The sequence below is a fragment of the Aythya ferina genome (assembly GCF_964211825.1).
Source record: "Aythya ferina genome assembly, chromosome: 3".
In the NCBI taxonomy this organism is placed as follows: domain Eukaryota; kingdom Metazoa; phylum Chordata; class Aves; order Anseriformes; family Anatidae; genus Aythya; species Aythya ferina.
Genome location: NC_140298.1, coordinates 104,893,803 through 104,907,727, shown reverse-complemented (window position 1 = coordinate 104,907,727; position 13,925 = coordinate 104,893,803). Strand labels below are relative to the sequence as shown.

At 37.7% G+C, this 13,925-nt stretch overlaps 1 protein-coding gene across 2 annotated transcripts in view; it reads left to right on the top strand.

The window, feature by feature from the left end:
- The window catches only part of ROCK2 (Rho associated coiled-coil containing protein kinase 2), a 103,252-nt gene extending 93,407 nt beyond the window's left edge, over positions 1–9,845 (top strand). The window contains exons 28-32 of one of the 2 annotated variants that reach the window (XM_084516020.1): positions 236–324; positions 895–973; positions 1,186–1,447; positions 2,097–2,310; positions 7,708–9,845. In XM_084516020.1, coding sequence (XP_084372146.1) covers positions 236–324; positions 895–973; positions 1,186–1,447; positions 2,097–2,310; positions 7,708–7,711 — 648 coding nt within the window. In that variant the 3' untranslated portion in view covers positions 7,712–9,845. The other variant, XM_084516019.1, reaches the window with a different exon arrangement.
- Positions 9,846–13,925: the final 4,080 nt, after the last annotated feature.

Below are 13,925 nucleotides of genomic sequence, written 5' to 3'. Positions count from 1 at the left end.
TAATCTGATAACATAAACTGATACATGAAGTAATAAAAATCTTATCTGTAATCCAGTGAATTTATTGGCAAATCATGGACTCAGAATACAGTACTACTACTGTCCTTTTAGTTACCATTTAACAAAACAATAGGTAGAGAAATATTGCTTTGACATCTGTGATAATTGATGTGATATCTTTGATGTGATGAGTTGGAGTAAAATGTGTATTGTATGCTTTTCTGCCCCTGAACAGTATGTAATTGTAAGCAGTAAGAAGATCCTGTTCTATGACAGCGAACAAGATAAGGAACAATCTAATCCCTATATGGTATTAGATATAGAGTAAGTATGCTGTAAAATTGCTTCCTCTGATTTGCAGGTGGACTTTGTTAGAAAGGTTTTGACAAAAGGCCTTTTAGAAAGACCTTCTTAGACCACAATGTCAAATGGGACATACTTTTGCAATAAGCTCTGTTGACATGTGTTAACCCACACAGACCACTGAACTGACCTCACTGAACTGCTTCCACTAGCTGAGCTAGGCTTACCTCACACACTGTAGCAAGAAACGTTAAGAAATCTGTAGCTGAGGGACTGTAATTTTCAGTGTTTGTACATTTTCACTTATGCGCTTATAAGCAGGTGGTGCAGTTAATTTATTTCCTTAACAAATACAGATTGTGGCTGTTCAGAGGTTGGAGCGTGGGCAGCGGATTGTATTAGAAATCTACCAGCAATCACTAAAGTCACATGAAGTCAGTTTTTCAGTGTTGTAATTTTTTTTTGTAAGTATAGCTGGATACTTGTGACTTGTTTTTATTTAGGGTTTGGAAATTCATGTGCAGGATTCAAAGATTGGCCTATCATTTTGGTAACATTAATTTTTGTATTTATTGAAATAATTTCCTATAGCAAACTATTCCACGTCCGGCCAGTCACTCAGACTGATGTGTACAGAGCAGATGCCAAGGAAATTCCAAGGATATTCCAGGTACTTAATAATAAATAAATATCTCTAATGTAACACACATGGTATATCACATTGTCAAAAATATTTCCATAACTTTATCAAATGAAGTAATTACTACAAAATTGTTGAAAAGATCCATTCTGGTGTAATTCCTCAATCTTTCTAATTAGATAATTACTCTGAATATATGTTTGTCATATAGGAGTACTGAGGTTATTTTGCCTTGATTCTAGATTCTATATGCTAATGAAGGAGAGAGCAAAAAGGAACAGGAATTTCCTGTGGAGCCTATGGGAGAGAAGTCAAATTACATTTGTCACAAAGGACATGAGTTCATACCTACTCTTTATCACTTTCCAACCAATTGTGAAGCTTGTATGAAGCCGTTGTGGCATATGTTTAAACCTCCTCCTGCTCTAGAATGTCGTCGTTGCCATATCAAGTGTCACAAAGACCACATGGATAAAAAAGAAGAGATTATAGCACCTTGCAAAGGTAATTAGCAAGTATTTGATTGTGTGTACAGTCAAGGAATGACAAAACATTCTAATGTTAGTAGTGGTGTGACACCAACTAAACTTGAACAGGTAGGTTTTTCTTTTATGGGTACGTAGCTGTCAAGCTTCCTAAAGGTATCTACAAGAGGATTGTCTCCCTGCTGTGAGTGAATGGCTTTTAGCTAATTAGGTACATGCGTGCTGTGTTGTCAGCTTCATGCAGCAAAGCATAGTAGCTGTAAGACTGCTCACACTGCTGTGTGTTGTGCAGCATTGCTATGTGACATGATAATGTTAGTGGGAGTTAGGAAATGGATGATATTCAGTGAAGTCGCTCCTTGTGACTTAGGTTGTGGTTTCTGGTGATCAGGCATGCCTTTGTGTTACCTTTTCTTGTTTTTTAACATATGAATATGTGTCTTCCGTAGTACTAAACTGTTATCCAGTAAACAAACATAAGGAGGCAATCTCAGCAGCAAGGAAACTTTAAGTTTGGCAAAATCTGCCTCACTTTGCTTTTGATTTCTCTGCAGATTTCTCTTTGTGTTGATTCTGAGAGTATGGTAATCTGACCACTAATTTTTGATGTGGGTAGATGTTTAGAAAAACAACAATATTAATTTTTATTTGAAAAACTATTATTACAGTGTATTATGATATTTCAACGGCAAAGAATCTACTACTGTTAGCTAATTCTACGGAAGAACAGCAAAAATGGGTGAGCCGACTGGTGAAAAAAATACCCAAGAAGCCTCCAGCACCAGACCCCTTTGCTCGATCTTCTCCCAGAACTTCCATGAAGGTACAGCCAAACCAGTCCATCAGACGACCAAGTCGACAGCTTCCTCCAAACAAACCAAGGTGACACAAGAGCTGCTATTTACTTTATTTTAAACATTCTGCAATTACAGTGATACTTGTCAATATGGTCAACTGACCACTAGTGTTGTTGACTACTGATGTTTGATATAATATGTCATATTCTATAAACCTAATTTAAGTTATAAGACCCATTATGATAGTTAACCTAATGCATTGATAATGTATCTTACTGTTCCCCTGAACTGGCAGTTGGTAGGGAAAGTGGGGTTTAACTAGGCAAGGAGTCAGTGAGAGGGTTGTGAAGATATTAAGGAAAAAAAAAAAAAGGTTTAGTGACTTTCAACATGGCCACTACTGTACATGATTTGAGGTTGAATAATGATTAGGTATTTGTGGTTCTAATGAACCTAGGAGAGAACTTGGTGCCTTTAAAAAGCAATCCAGAAGGTCTTCCACATACCTAACGACTGCATGTCTTTTCTTTCATACTGGGTGGTTTTGAAGAATGTGTTGAATTCCTGCCCCATTCTGAGGTTAGAACTGTGACTGAGAATTTGTGTGTTCAAGTGTGATTCATCTGACCAAATGTATGTCTAACTCTGCTTACAGTTGGTATGTAGGAAGAGTTAGTTTTAGAATTGAATTCACAACATCCTAATGAAGAAAGGGAGCATAAAGCACTCTTGGACATCCACAGCAAAAAATTAGTTCAGATGGATCTCACTTTTGCATCTCTGCCCATGCAGGTTCCACAGTGTGGTGCCATTTTCTGCAGCAGGAGGCATCTGTGTGAGCATCACTCATGCTTTTGGAAAGAGCTGGTAGATGGGAAGTGGTGGTCACCATTTGGACAAGTAGTTGGAGCACTTGCCAACGGGAGGGAGAATTGGTTTCAATTCCTTATTTAGCCTAGAAGTACTCATGCTTATGTCTCATGTTTCCTAAAAGAGTAGTCTTATCATCAAGTTCCTCTAATTTGGGAAAGAAATATGCACATAAACCCCAGTAATCTTCTATTGGATCAGTTTTAAAGAGCAAAATCCTATGTTGCAGCCATAGAAGTGATAACATTCTACAGATTACAGTTAAGTGATTGCATAGTACAGAATTTCTGGATTTTTCCAGTTTGCATTTTTCTATCACCTCGAGTACTGCACAGTTAGTTAAGAAGGAAGGAACAGTTAAGGTGATAAATATTTAATACTTAATAATACTTAAACATAATAGTTCCTAGTTGTTGACAGCCTGTGAAAGGTTTGGTCTGTCTGACATGCTTTGTTGCAGTGTTCCAGCAGCAATGGACAATCCAACAAAGGTTTAAAATTGTTCCTTCAAGAAGCAATTTGGGAGTGGCTTGTTAGTGCTGGTTTCCTTATCCCTCTGACCAGACTGCCACCAGTGTCTAAGATGGCTGGTTGAAAATTGGGTTGGAAGAGTCACCAGATTTACAGTGGGGAATGTAGTGCAAGAATGCTCAGTGTTGTGATGTTGTTTCAATCACAAAACAGCCTTATGGTAGGAAGAGTTAGATAGTAATAAAAAAAAATATATATATATATATATATTTAATATGTGGAAATACATAGTGAAAGGACTCAAAATAACTTCACTTCCCTCCTAATTTCCGTACAAACTAATTTTTGATGATTTATTTTCCATACTTTAAAAGAAAGTCTGACCTAATAATTTGAATTTTAAATTATTAGATTTTTTGATTATAGCCGTGGAGGTGAAAAATTCAATTCCACATTTTAGAGATTAATTATTGAAGGGATTCTTTGTGCAAAATCAATGAAAATATTAACTATTGGATTGAAGCAAGGCAACATTATTCATGACAAGCTGGGAGACAAGTAAAATGCTTTTCTTCTGCATTTTTACATTCTAATTCATCAGCATTATTCTGTTTCTTATTGGTGACATATAAAGGGTATATTTTATAGTCTGATTCTTTTTCCACAGCTGTGCTTGAGTTCTCAAAAAGAAATTTTTCTTGTTGTAGCACCCTTCTTTCAATCTTCATGATGTTTATTTACAGAATGCTTTCAGCACTGTATCTAGCTTGCCCTTCTTTCTATTGTGGTTCTCCTCCACTCCAAATCAGTCTTTAATGATTTTTCCCTAACAGTGTTTTTTTCTATCTTTATATTTAGTAATGGTGGGAAAAAAAGGAGAATGAATATTTTTGCATATAAGCAGTTTTATGCTTGCAGTTAAACTTTCCAAGTTTACTTGGAAACTTTTTTTTTTTTTTACTTTTCAAATGTACCTGTCACCTCAGGAGTTACAGATGGGAAAGAACTACCGATGTAGTTCTGTGAGGTCATCTCATCTTAATGCAGGTTTGTCAAAGTTCTGTGGAAATCTGTATGGATGTAAACACTTTAAATTAGAAACCACACACTTAAAAATCTCTGTTACTGCTATAGCCAGTTAATATCTCACCAGTGCTTCCGTGATGTTTTTGTGCAAGCACTTACAGTGTGGAATAGTTAATTTTCTGTTACAAACTTCACTGAGAATGAAGATCCAGTTGCCAGATAAATGTGGGAGCTCAGTGGCTGGGGACAAGCTGGAGATGAGCCAGCAGCATGTCCTGGCAGCGAGGTAGGCTCTGGGACTGCACTAAAGGAGTTCAGCTGGCAGATTAAGGGAGGAGATATCACTCATTATTCTATGGCGAGACACTGCGTCCAGTTTAGAACCCCCAAATTCAAGAAAGACTTTGACCAACTGGTGAAAATCAAGCAGAGGCCACCAGGCCTCTTCCCTATGAGCACAGTCAGCAGGGAGAAGGGCTGTAGAGGCTGGGCAGGCTCCATCCTTGGAGGCTTTCAAGAACCGATGGCTGTACCTCACAGCTGGCCCTGCTTTGAGCAGAAGGTCAGCCGAGAGACCTCCTGAAGAGCATTGGAAGCCACATGGTCCTATAAATGCCATCTGTCCTAGGAACTTTGTCATACAGACTGTATAATTTCTGCATTCAACTAGATTGTGCTAAAAGGATCGTTCCAAAATAGAAAAATCAACTCTAATATAATGCCTAATGACTTCTGTGTTTTAGGAAGATGATAACCACAATTCATATAATAGATTAATATTGAGCCTTTTTAGGGATATATCATTTAAGCGTAAAAACTTCTAAGAGCTGAAATCCCAATAAAAACCAAAACATGCTTTGTTTAAAGTAAGCAATTAACTATAATAAACATTGTAACATGTTTTAGTTAAAATATCCTGAAGGCTTTCTTTAGAATAAAGTTTCCATCTCTGCCACATATGGTTGGCATATAACCCTGATTTCAAATCCACTGAGCTCAGAGGAGAAATGACTAGACTGGATTTCATTTCTTGTAAGTTGAGAAGTTAGTACTTGAGATGTTTGTCTAAAATCCTTCTATAATAGCAGAAAGATGAATGCCTTTAGACAATGATTCATCCCATCCCAAAATGAATGCCTAAAATAGGTGAAATGACTCATTTGCTGAAAAAGCCTGCCTCTCTCTCCTCCATTCTGTGGTGACCATAGAAGGAGCATCAGCAGTGATGCATAGAGAACACGGTGATACATCCTCTTTTTTTGGCATTGCCCAACGTGAAATAATGAGCTGCAGGACAGCTGTGAAGTATAATCTCACTGTATTTGTTTGTGAATTCAGATGACGCTGTTCTGTTTGATGTTCTGTTCAACAACCAAATTACTGAGTTTTGCTGGAAAAATTTAGTCTTGCATTGTTGTCTGGAAAGGGGCGGCAGCTGAGCATAAAACTGCACCTGGGTCAACAACAGCTGCAGCAAAACAGCAGCTAATTTTATGAAATGTAAATGTTGGTCTTTCCTACTGAAAATTTGGGGAAAAAATCAATCTGGGAAATCTTTGGTAGAATTTAATGATTTGTGAGATAAATTTCCTTTGAATACAGCATTCGTGGCGTACATGAACGGTAACTGAATCTTCATATTCCATGGTACACAAAGGAAGGAGCACACCTATTTTAAGACAGTCTTATATAGAAAGGTTTAGTGATAACAAATGGAATTTTGAAGTCTCTTCTGTAAGAAGCGTGACACACATTAAATATCAAACCCTCCTGTTGCAGATTACTTGATCTGGCATTTAAAGACTGGGATTGGTCATTTGATGATGTTGATGATATTGATGGTGATGATGATGATGACGATGTTTTTGATTTCTGAAGAAGTATAAGGGGTAAATCTAAATAGTGAGGAATGGATTTGTTTGCCTTTGAATACAGCATGCTATGTTGGATTTTGTTTCTCAAAGTAGAGAAAACACAAGATCTCATTTTAATATTTTTTACAGCAAAAATGAGATTCTGTTGATGGTGACAAATTTTAGAGGACTTATTTTCATTAAAATGATGGTTTTGCCTTTTCAATGTTCTTATTTTTCTAATTTTAGATCTTTGTTCAAAATTCATGTCTGCCTGCCCCCAAAACAAAATACCTGTTGTTGTCAGAGTAGCTGTTCATCCGTAGTGCTAATACTAGTAGTATTAGTAATCTTAGAAGTGCTAACCTCTGCAAATAATTTCTGAAGCCTAAGTGGGAGGTTTTAAAAGTTGAATATTTACCTGAATTAGAGTCAGTATTTACAAATGCTTTTCTTTTCTTAAACTTTTAAGATGAACTCACTTGTCCATGGCTAGCAGACATGAAATCCCAGGAGTTCTGCATTTTGCTTTTTCTACCTGTGTTGTGAAGTGAATTTGACTTGGCTTCTCTTTGCAGTGCTGTGCTTTTTGGGTACCTAACAATGCATTTGAAAACTATGTAAACAAGCAGGCTTTGCAGCTTCTGTGACACGGTTTCCTTGAGTGCTTTAGAAAAGATACAGCTGTTCTGTTGGTCTAATTTGCCCTGTGGCTTACTCAAATATGCAACGTGAATGTACTGGAAAGAGTTAATGAAATTATTTCATAGTTCTCAATGTTTAGTCGTTTTACATGTTGCGTTTACACTGCAGAAAAACCTAAATATTAAAATGTGACCTCTTAAGAATTTTTCTAAATAGTCCGTAGGTGTGTCTCAGCTTTATAAAAGAATGGGCAATGACAGCACCGCAAGGGCTGTGCCTCAGCTATGGACTCAGTTGAGATACCAGCTCATTAAGTTAATTAAATACAACGCATCTTTATGTATAAAAAACCTTTAAATTACTGATCTTTCATAACTCACTATTAAATTATGCTATTGTACTTGACCCTCGTGTATTACAAGGGGGGTTAATTGATTTGGAATTGTAATGCGTAAGGATGCACTATACTTGAGTAACGTGATGCTGTTGAATGCAGAGGAATGACTTCTCCCAAGTATGCTGATGAGCCCAACTTAAATGAAGGTTTTGGGGAAGTATGTTCTTGTCCAATTTTCATTCACTGCCTTTACTGACCAAACTTCCTGCTTCTTTTTCAGCTAACTGCTTTCCGTGAATGCAGACACAATTCAAGGTGATAATTTTCTTCCCGTTACAGCAAGACTGAAACATATCCCAAAATATATTAAAAATATATATTTTCCTGAGAGATTGTGCTATATATATCAGAGGTTTACATTTTTGCTGCAATATAAATTACTAATCTCTGAGGGTTTTCCTGTATTCCCCTGAATGACTGATCAAATGAGGAATGGCTGGTAAATAGTAAAAGGATATGTTAGGTAACCTTTTAAACTCTGTTCCACAAAAGCTTTCTCGGCAAGACACACACACTACATTTCATAAAAGGATCGAGAGGAATGAATATTTAAACTGAAGAAACTGACTTTTCAGCTTTCGTAAAGATGCCACCAGCACGTCTGCAAGAAGAACAGGAGGAAGATCAATCACAGTGATATAGACTGCATCTGTAAGAAGTGACCATTATACTGTGTATATATATTGTACTGTAATACTGCAAGAGGGTTTTAAAAATCTTTCCACTTTATTTTTTTATGCTTATTAATCAGATACCGTTACTTATTGCAGTTGCAACTATGCACTTGTATAAAGCCATAATGTTGAAGTTTATATCATTCATACACGTCTATCAGAAGCTGCACGTCAATGTTAAGCAGCTAGTTTTAAGTTTGAAGTATATACTAGTTTCAGCTTGTCATCATGGGCAGTCCTGTTTTTGCCTAATTGCCTTAATTTAATTTTTTTCAAGTTTTTTGCCCATTCTCTGTATTTAAGGAAAAGAAGGTTTACCAGCTCTTAGGATGCAATTTTGCTTCGTGGCAGAAAAAATAGTGCACTATTTTTACACCTAGTAAGTATATCAATGTCAACCTATTTTGAATGTATATCGACTGGTTTTGAGGGTGGAGAAGTGTTGGTTACAAAAACAATGTCTGATAACATTGGAATTACTAGACCATTTACTTATACGTGTAACTGCTCATCCAGCCCTTTTTACAAACCTCAATATTAGTTATCAATTTATATTAACCCTCATTAAGTGCTATGAAAACTTCATTTTGCCTTGTTTTTGCATACTCTCCTAGATGTGTTTTTATTTCTGAAAAAAAAAGAGAATATGTGATTATTTTTTACATTTCACAAAACAGTATCCAAGGACTGTCACAAACTTTAAAGAAAAAATAAAACATACTGTAGATGTATTTTAAAATTTTAAATCTGGTTCTCCAGCACATAGCTGTAGGCATAGATAAATATTCCAGTAGTGTGTTTTGAGAACTGATAGCTGGGAATAAAGGGCCTCAGAGGCACTTAATCTGACTTTTTTTTTTTTTTTTTTTTTTTTTTTTTTTACTTGGAGTTGTACAAAAAATATAATTTATGTGGGCTCATTCATGATGTGTTCATAATTATCCCAGAAAATGCATGTTTTATACAACTACAGTATGCTATGTTAAACATATTGACAGTAAAAAATGTAGTCTCCTATTTGGTCTCTTTATATATATAAATATATATATATATTTAAAATATATATATATATAAACTATTGTGTGGGAGTGCAGTAATTTAAAATATGATCTAACACTTCAATGAAGGAGGACATTTCACTTTAAAGTTTTGTTTGTTTGTTTTTGTTTTTTTTAAAAAGAGTGTTGAAATGTTTGGAAGGATAGGACCATGATTTATTTAACACTATCATGAAAGGTGGACTTGGAAACACTGAAATACTGAAAATGAATAAATATATTTGCATTTTGTAACCTCTACTACAGTTCATATTAACGGAGCCAGAATGTATTCAGTCTTCTATTTATGCACTCGCAAAGTAAAACGTTGTTTGTGGGTTCTTAAATCCAAACCTAAAACTTGCATATAATTTCTGTTAGGTATTATAACCCAATGCACAGCTACGGTGTTTTTTCCCTGCTTGTTTTGATTTACAGAAGTACGGTATATTTTTAGGTAATGCAGATTTGCATAGAGTACAACATTAAAAATGTATACAGTAAAACTGTTTCCATTCACTGAATGCATAAATATTTTATATATATATATAAAAAAAAATGTTACATTGTGGGAAGTTCTATCCTTTTCTGAATTGGAGAGTATTATATATATATTTTTAAATAAACTATTTGAGTAAGGTAAAATAGTTCCTGAACTTGACAAGCTGGTAATTAATTAAAATATTTAAATACATAGGCAACTACTGCGGCAGATATGTGAGAGGCAAAGGCTGCTCAAAAGAAAACCAAGCAAAGGCTGTGTGTGGAGGAAGGGCAGGCTCAGCGGAGCTGGTTTGGCAGGCCGTCAGGTACTGGGGATGGGTCTGGTGCACCTTCTCCGCATGGCGTGCCCTTGTTCACTGGGAATCCCTGACATTTTTGGAAATGTACTGTATTATAGTATTTATACATTCTATACTTAGATAAATGAGTTATTAGCTACTTGTACAGCAGGCTGTATTGAGAAGCTATCACAGAATGATACAGGCTCGCAGGGAACACTGGAGGTCCTCTGGCCTGACCTCTCCCTCAGAGCAAGGCCAACTTGGAACAGGTTCCCAAGACCTGGTCTATTTGAGTTTTGAGTGCCTCTGGGGATGCAAGTACCATAGCATTTCTCAGTTCTCCTTCATGCAATCCTGTCTCAAAGGAATGGTGTGGGCCACACTGAGCTGTAACATGGAGACAATTTGGCCAATGGTATGAGCTGAGCAAACCTTGTTTTGTACCCAGGACAGAAAAGGGAAAACAGTTCCCTCTGTCCTTCTCACTTGTCCTTCTGTGTGAGATGGGGCTTCCATCTGCTGAGCTGTGGACTGCGAAGAACTCTTTACCATTAGTTCCTGGGGATTGTGTTGTTTCCTTTTTGTCCTGTAGTAACCATTTAAAATTCTTGAGGTGTGGAAAATATTACCGGACTAAGGAATAGTTGTTTTAAAGTCACTGAAGTTTAAACACTTTTGTAACAGGGCTTTTGCAGCAAACAGGACATTTTTATGGCCTGGCTCAATCTATCTATAGAAATTCTCTTATTCCAAGTCCTATTGTTTCGCAACAGTGCACAGATGGCATAGCCAAGCTGCAAATTAACCTTCTGGAAATATCAGGGGTCAGACGGGGAGCCAGAAACTCAAGACATTCATGGGGAAGTTGCTGTTTGGTTCCCATCCAACAGCTCACCAGCACAGAAACTGGACAGGAAGACCCCATCAGAGCAGTGTGTGTCAGCTGTCACAAGGGCCTTCCTGAAAGATTTCCACTTCTGTCCTAGTTGTATACTGCACTTTCCTATTTCCAGGGACTGCTGCCAAAGCTCAGCCCCTCACAGCAATGCTGGGTACATCAAGCTTGTGTAGGACAGAAAACTTTGTCATTCTTGCTCTTCTTAGCATGATTGATGCTGTAACCAAAACATGACGTGGAACATAGTTCCACCAAGCATTAGGAAACATGCAAGAAGCTCAAGAATCTTGGCAGTCGGCAACAGTGGCCAAATTTAAAACATCACTGAAGTTTCTCTGCAAGTGAATCTCTTACTAGCTCTCTTGGGGATGCTGAACTTTTGACAGGCATTCAGTGTCTCTCTTAAGTCACCACGGCCAGCAAAGCTGCTGCTAGAAATAATGTGCTTTGTCGCAGGCAGCTTCAGCTGGTTGTTAGGAATTTGAGCATATGTATATATAATCTTGCAATGGCACTATAAACTACTTTAGAGATTATCAATGTCCCATTAGATCATAGGGTTTTGCTTGTTGCTTTGAATTATCCTTTATGGGGATAATTCAAAGTGGGAAGGAGTTTTCATCTGGATCTCTGTAAAAGATGTTGGCAGAGCAGTTCGAAGACTAATTCATACTTTTTGTTAAGTTACCTATAAAGTAGACAATGTTGTACTCAGACACACTCATCTAAAACATGGGACACGTCTGCTGAAATGTATGGGAACACTGTCTAAACACATCCAGTCTAGTTCACTCCAGAAATTACTACAATGAATGTAAAACCATAGTTCCAAGATACTAATGAGAGGAACTGTAATTTATTAGCACAGGGCTGCTAATTACCAGGTCTTGTTATAAAGATTGGGGTTTTGGATCTTTGCCCCTTGGAAGGCAGGAAGTATTGCTTTAGCAGGGTACGAATGTCAAGTTAGTCTAATACTTGCTATTGCAAGTGTGCAGCTAGATTTGATCAATACTGCTCTTGTTTCATTAATCTTACAGAAGCCACAAGATTAAAGTGATCTTTCAAAATGAAAGTTAAAGAACTGCTGTACGAGGGAGCAAAGTTATGAAGCCTTAACTGTATGTATTCCTGCATAACTAAAGAACTCTGGAAAGAAACCTCTTCCCCCTGAAACGAACGGGAAGAGAGCAGCAGTTTTATGTCCCTTTGGCCCTTTTTTGGTTGCTTGGAGGAGCTACGTAGCAATGCCTTCACAACCAAGGCAACTGAGTGTGACACTTCAGTCGTATCACCCCCATTTTGAGGTCTAGGCCTTGAATGTTCAGAAATGTGAGCCTGCTTGTACGTGTAGATTTACACTGTCACATCCCAGTGTGTCTCTTAGGTAATCCAGTTCATCTTGTCATTTGTCATCACCCTTTCCAGCTCTCCAGGAATTCTTTCCCCCAGGATGCTGTTGCACCACTTGGTGAGCACAGCCACCAAACAAGGAGTGCGCAAGGCCTGCGGGATCGCTGCCAATCCTCCTTGTTCCCTCAGCTTGCCAGCTGCTTGGAGCTTAAGCACTAAATTGCCCTGTTAGCGACATATCTCAGTGTGTGCTACTTTTCATTAACAAGTGAATTGGTGGAAACTTTTTTTTTGGAGTTTTCTGAGATATTTAACACCTTCACTGTTCTGACAGAGCCAGGAAGCCCGCTGCTTGAACGCCCTTACATTCGCTGGGCCCAGTGGGGTCTCTGTAACCGTGTTCTGTCTTTAAGACAGGTTTTGGAAGCTAATCTTGGAGCTAGGTGCAGGCCACAGGTAGGTCTGCAACTTCAAGACTCATGTTGATTTGCTGGGTCCTATGGTTCCATGAACCTGCGTGATGTCGTCTGGCATATTACAGCCTTGTTGTACTGGAGGATGACCGAGATTCATACAAACATTGGTAGGATCTGTGTGGCTGCATGTCCACTCTGGAGTGCTGGAAGAGCTTGATAAATGCAGTATTGGAGCTCCCCTGTACCATTCAGAGCTACAGCAACCTGAGTTTTTTTACTGGGCAGGTGAGCATACACCCAAGCTTATAAAAAAGCATCAGCATCACTGAGGTAAGAAAATATCCTGGAGGTCAGAAAGACCACGAGGACTGCTGATAAGTCCTGCTGATTGTGCACTTCAGGGGAAACAATTTAAAGTCTCCCAAGATGAGTCATTCTGGAAGTCAGCTCAGTGAAATCTGTATGTAGTCAATACCTCAAAGGCAACAATTTCTTTACAGTAAGTGCATAACTTAAAAATATGTTTTACACCGGCTCAATTTTATGCTTCAGTAGAGTGCTGACTGTGCTTTACGTGTCAGGGGGACACTGAGGCATAGGAAGCAAATTTTTCCATTTATGCTTTTCGTATAGTATGAGACGGGTCGGCACTTTGGTACTGCTGACTAATGTCTCCAAAGTCAAAAGTGGAAATTATCTACATCCCAAAGCAGGCATATACACAGAAGACTTGCAATTACAGTAAGCTGGTAGGTAAAATTATGTTTTAGCATGGAGCCACGTTACTATTCAATTTGAATCATTATTAGCTGGCTTTTCTTGTCACATTTAGCCTAGTGCAGATTCTGTCCTTTGGTTTCCAGAATACTTGACAGATAAACAAGGTGTATGCCCTCTTACAGTGCTCTTCCTGTGAATAAATAATACCACATAATATATAGAAGTACTTGTTTAAATTACTGGTAGTTGAACAACAACAAAAAGGTGATTAATTGGTAGGTTCTTGGGTAATGTTCATCATGGCTCTTGGACACCTATTTGACCCTAACAGACATTACATCTGAGAAATCTTAGATGTCCTGGAGGAGTGAAGCTCAAAAGCAAGCAAATTAAATTCCAGTGAAAACTAAGAATTTAGTAGATCTAATAACACCCAATTCTATGGTTTTATTTTTTTCTTTTTCAACAATTTTCAGCTTCCTTATATACCAAACTGGGGCATTGTTCAGTGTGGAGGAATGGTTAAGTGAAATAGGACATGTTGATGTTGGGCAG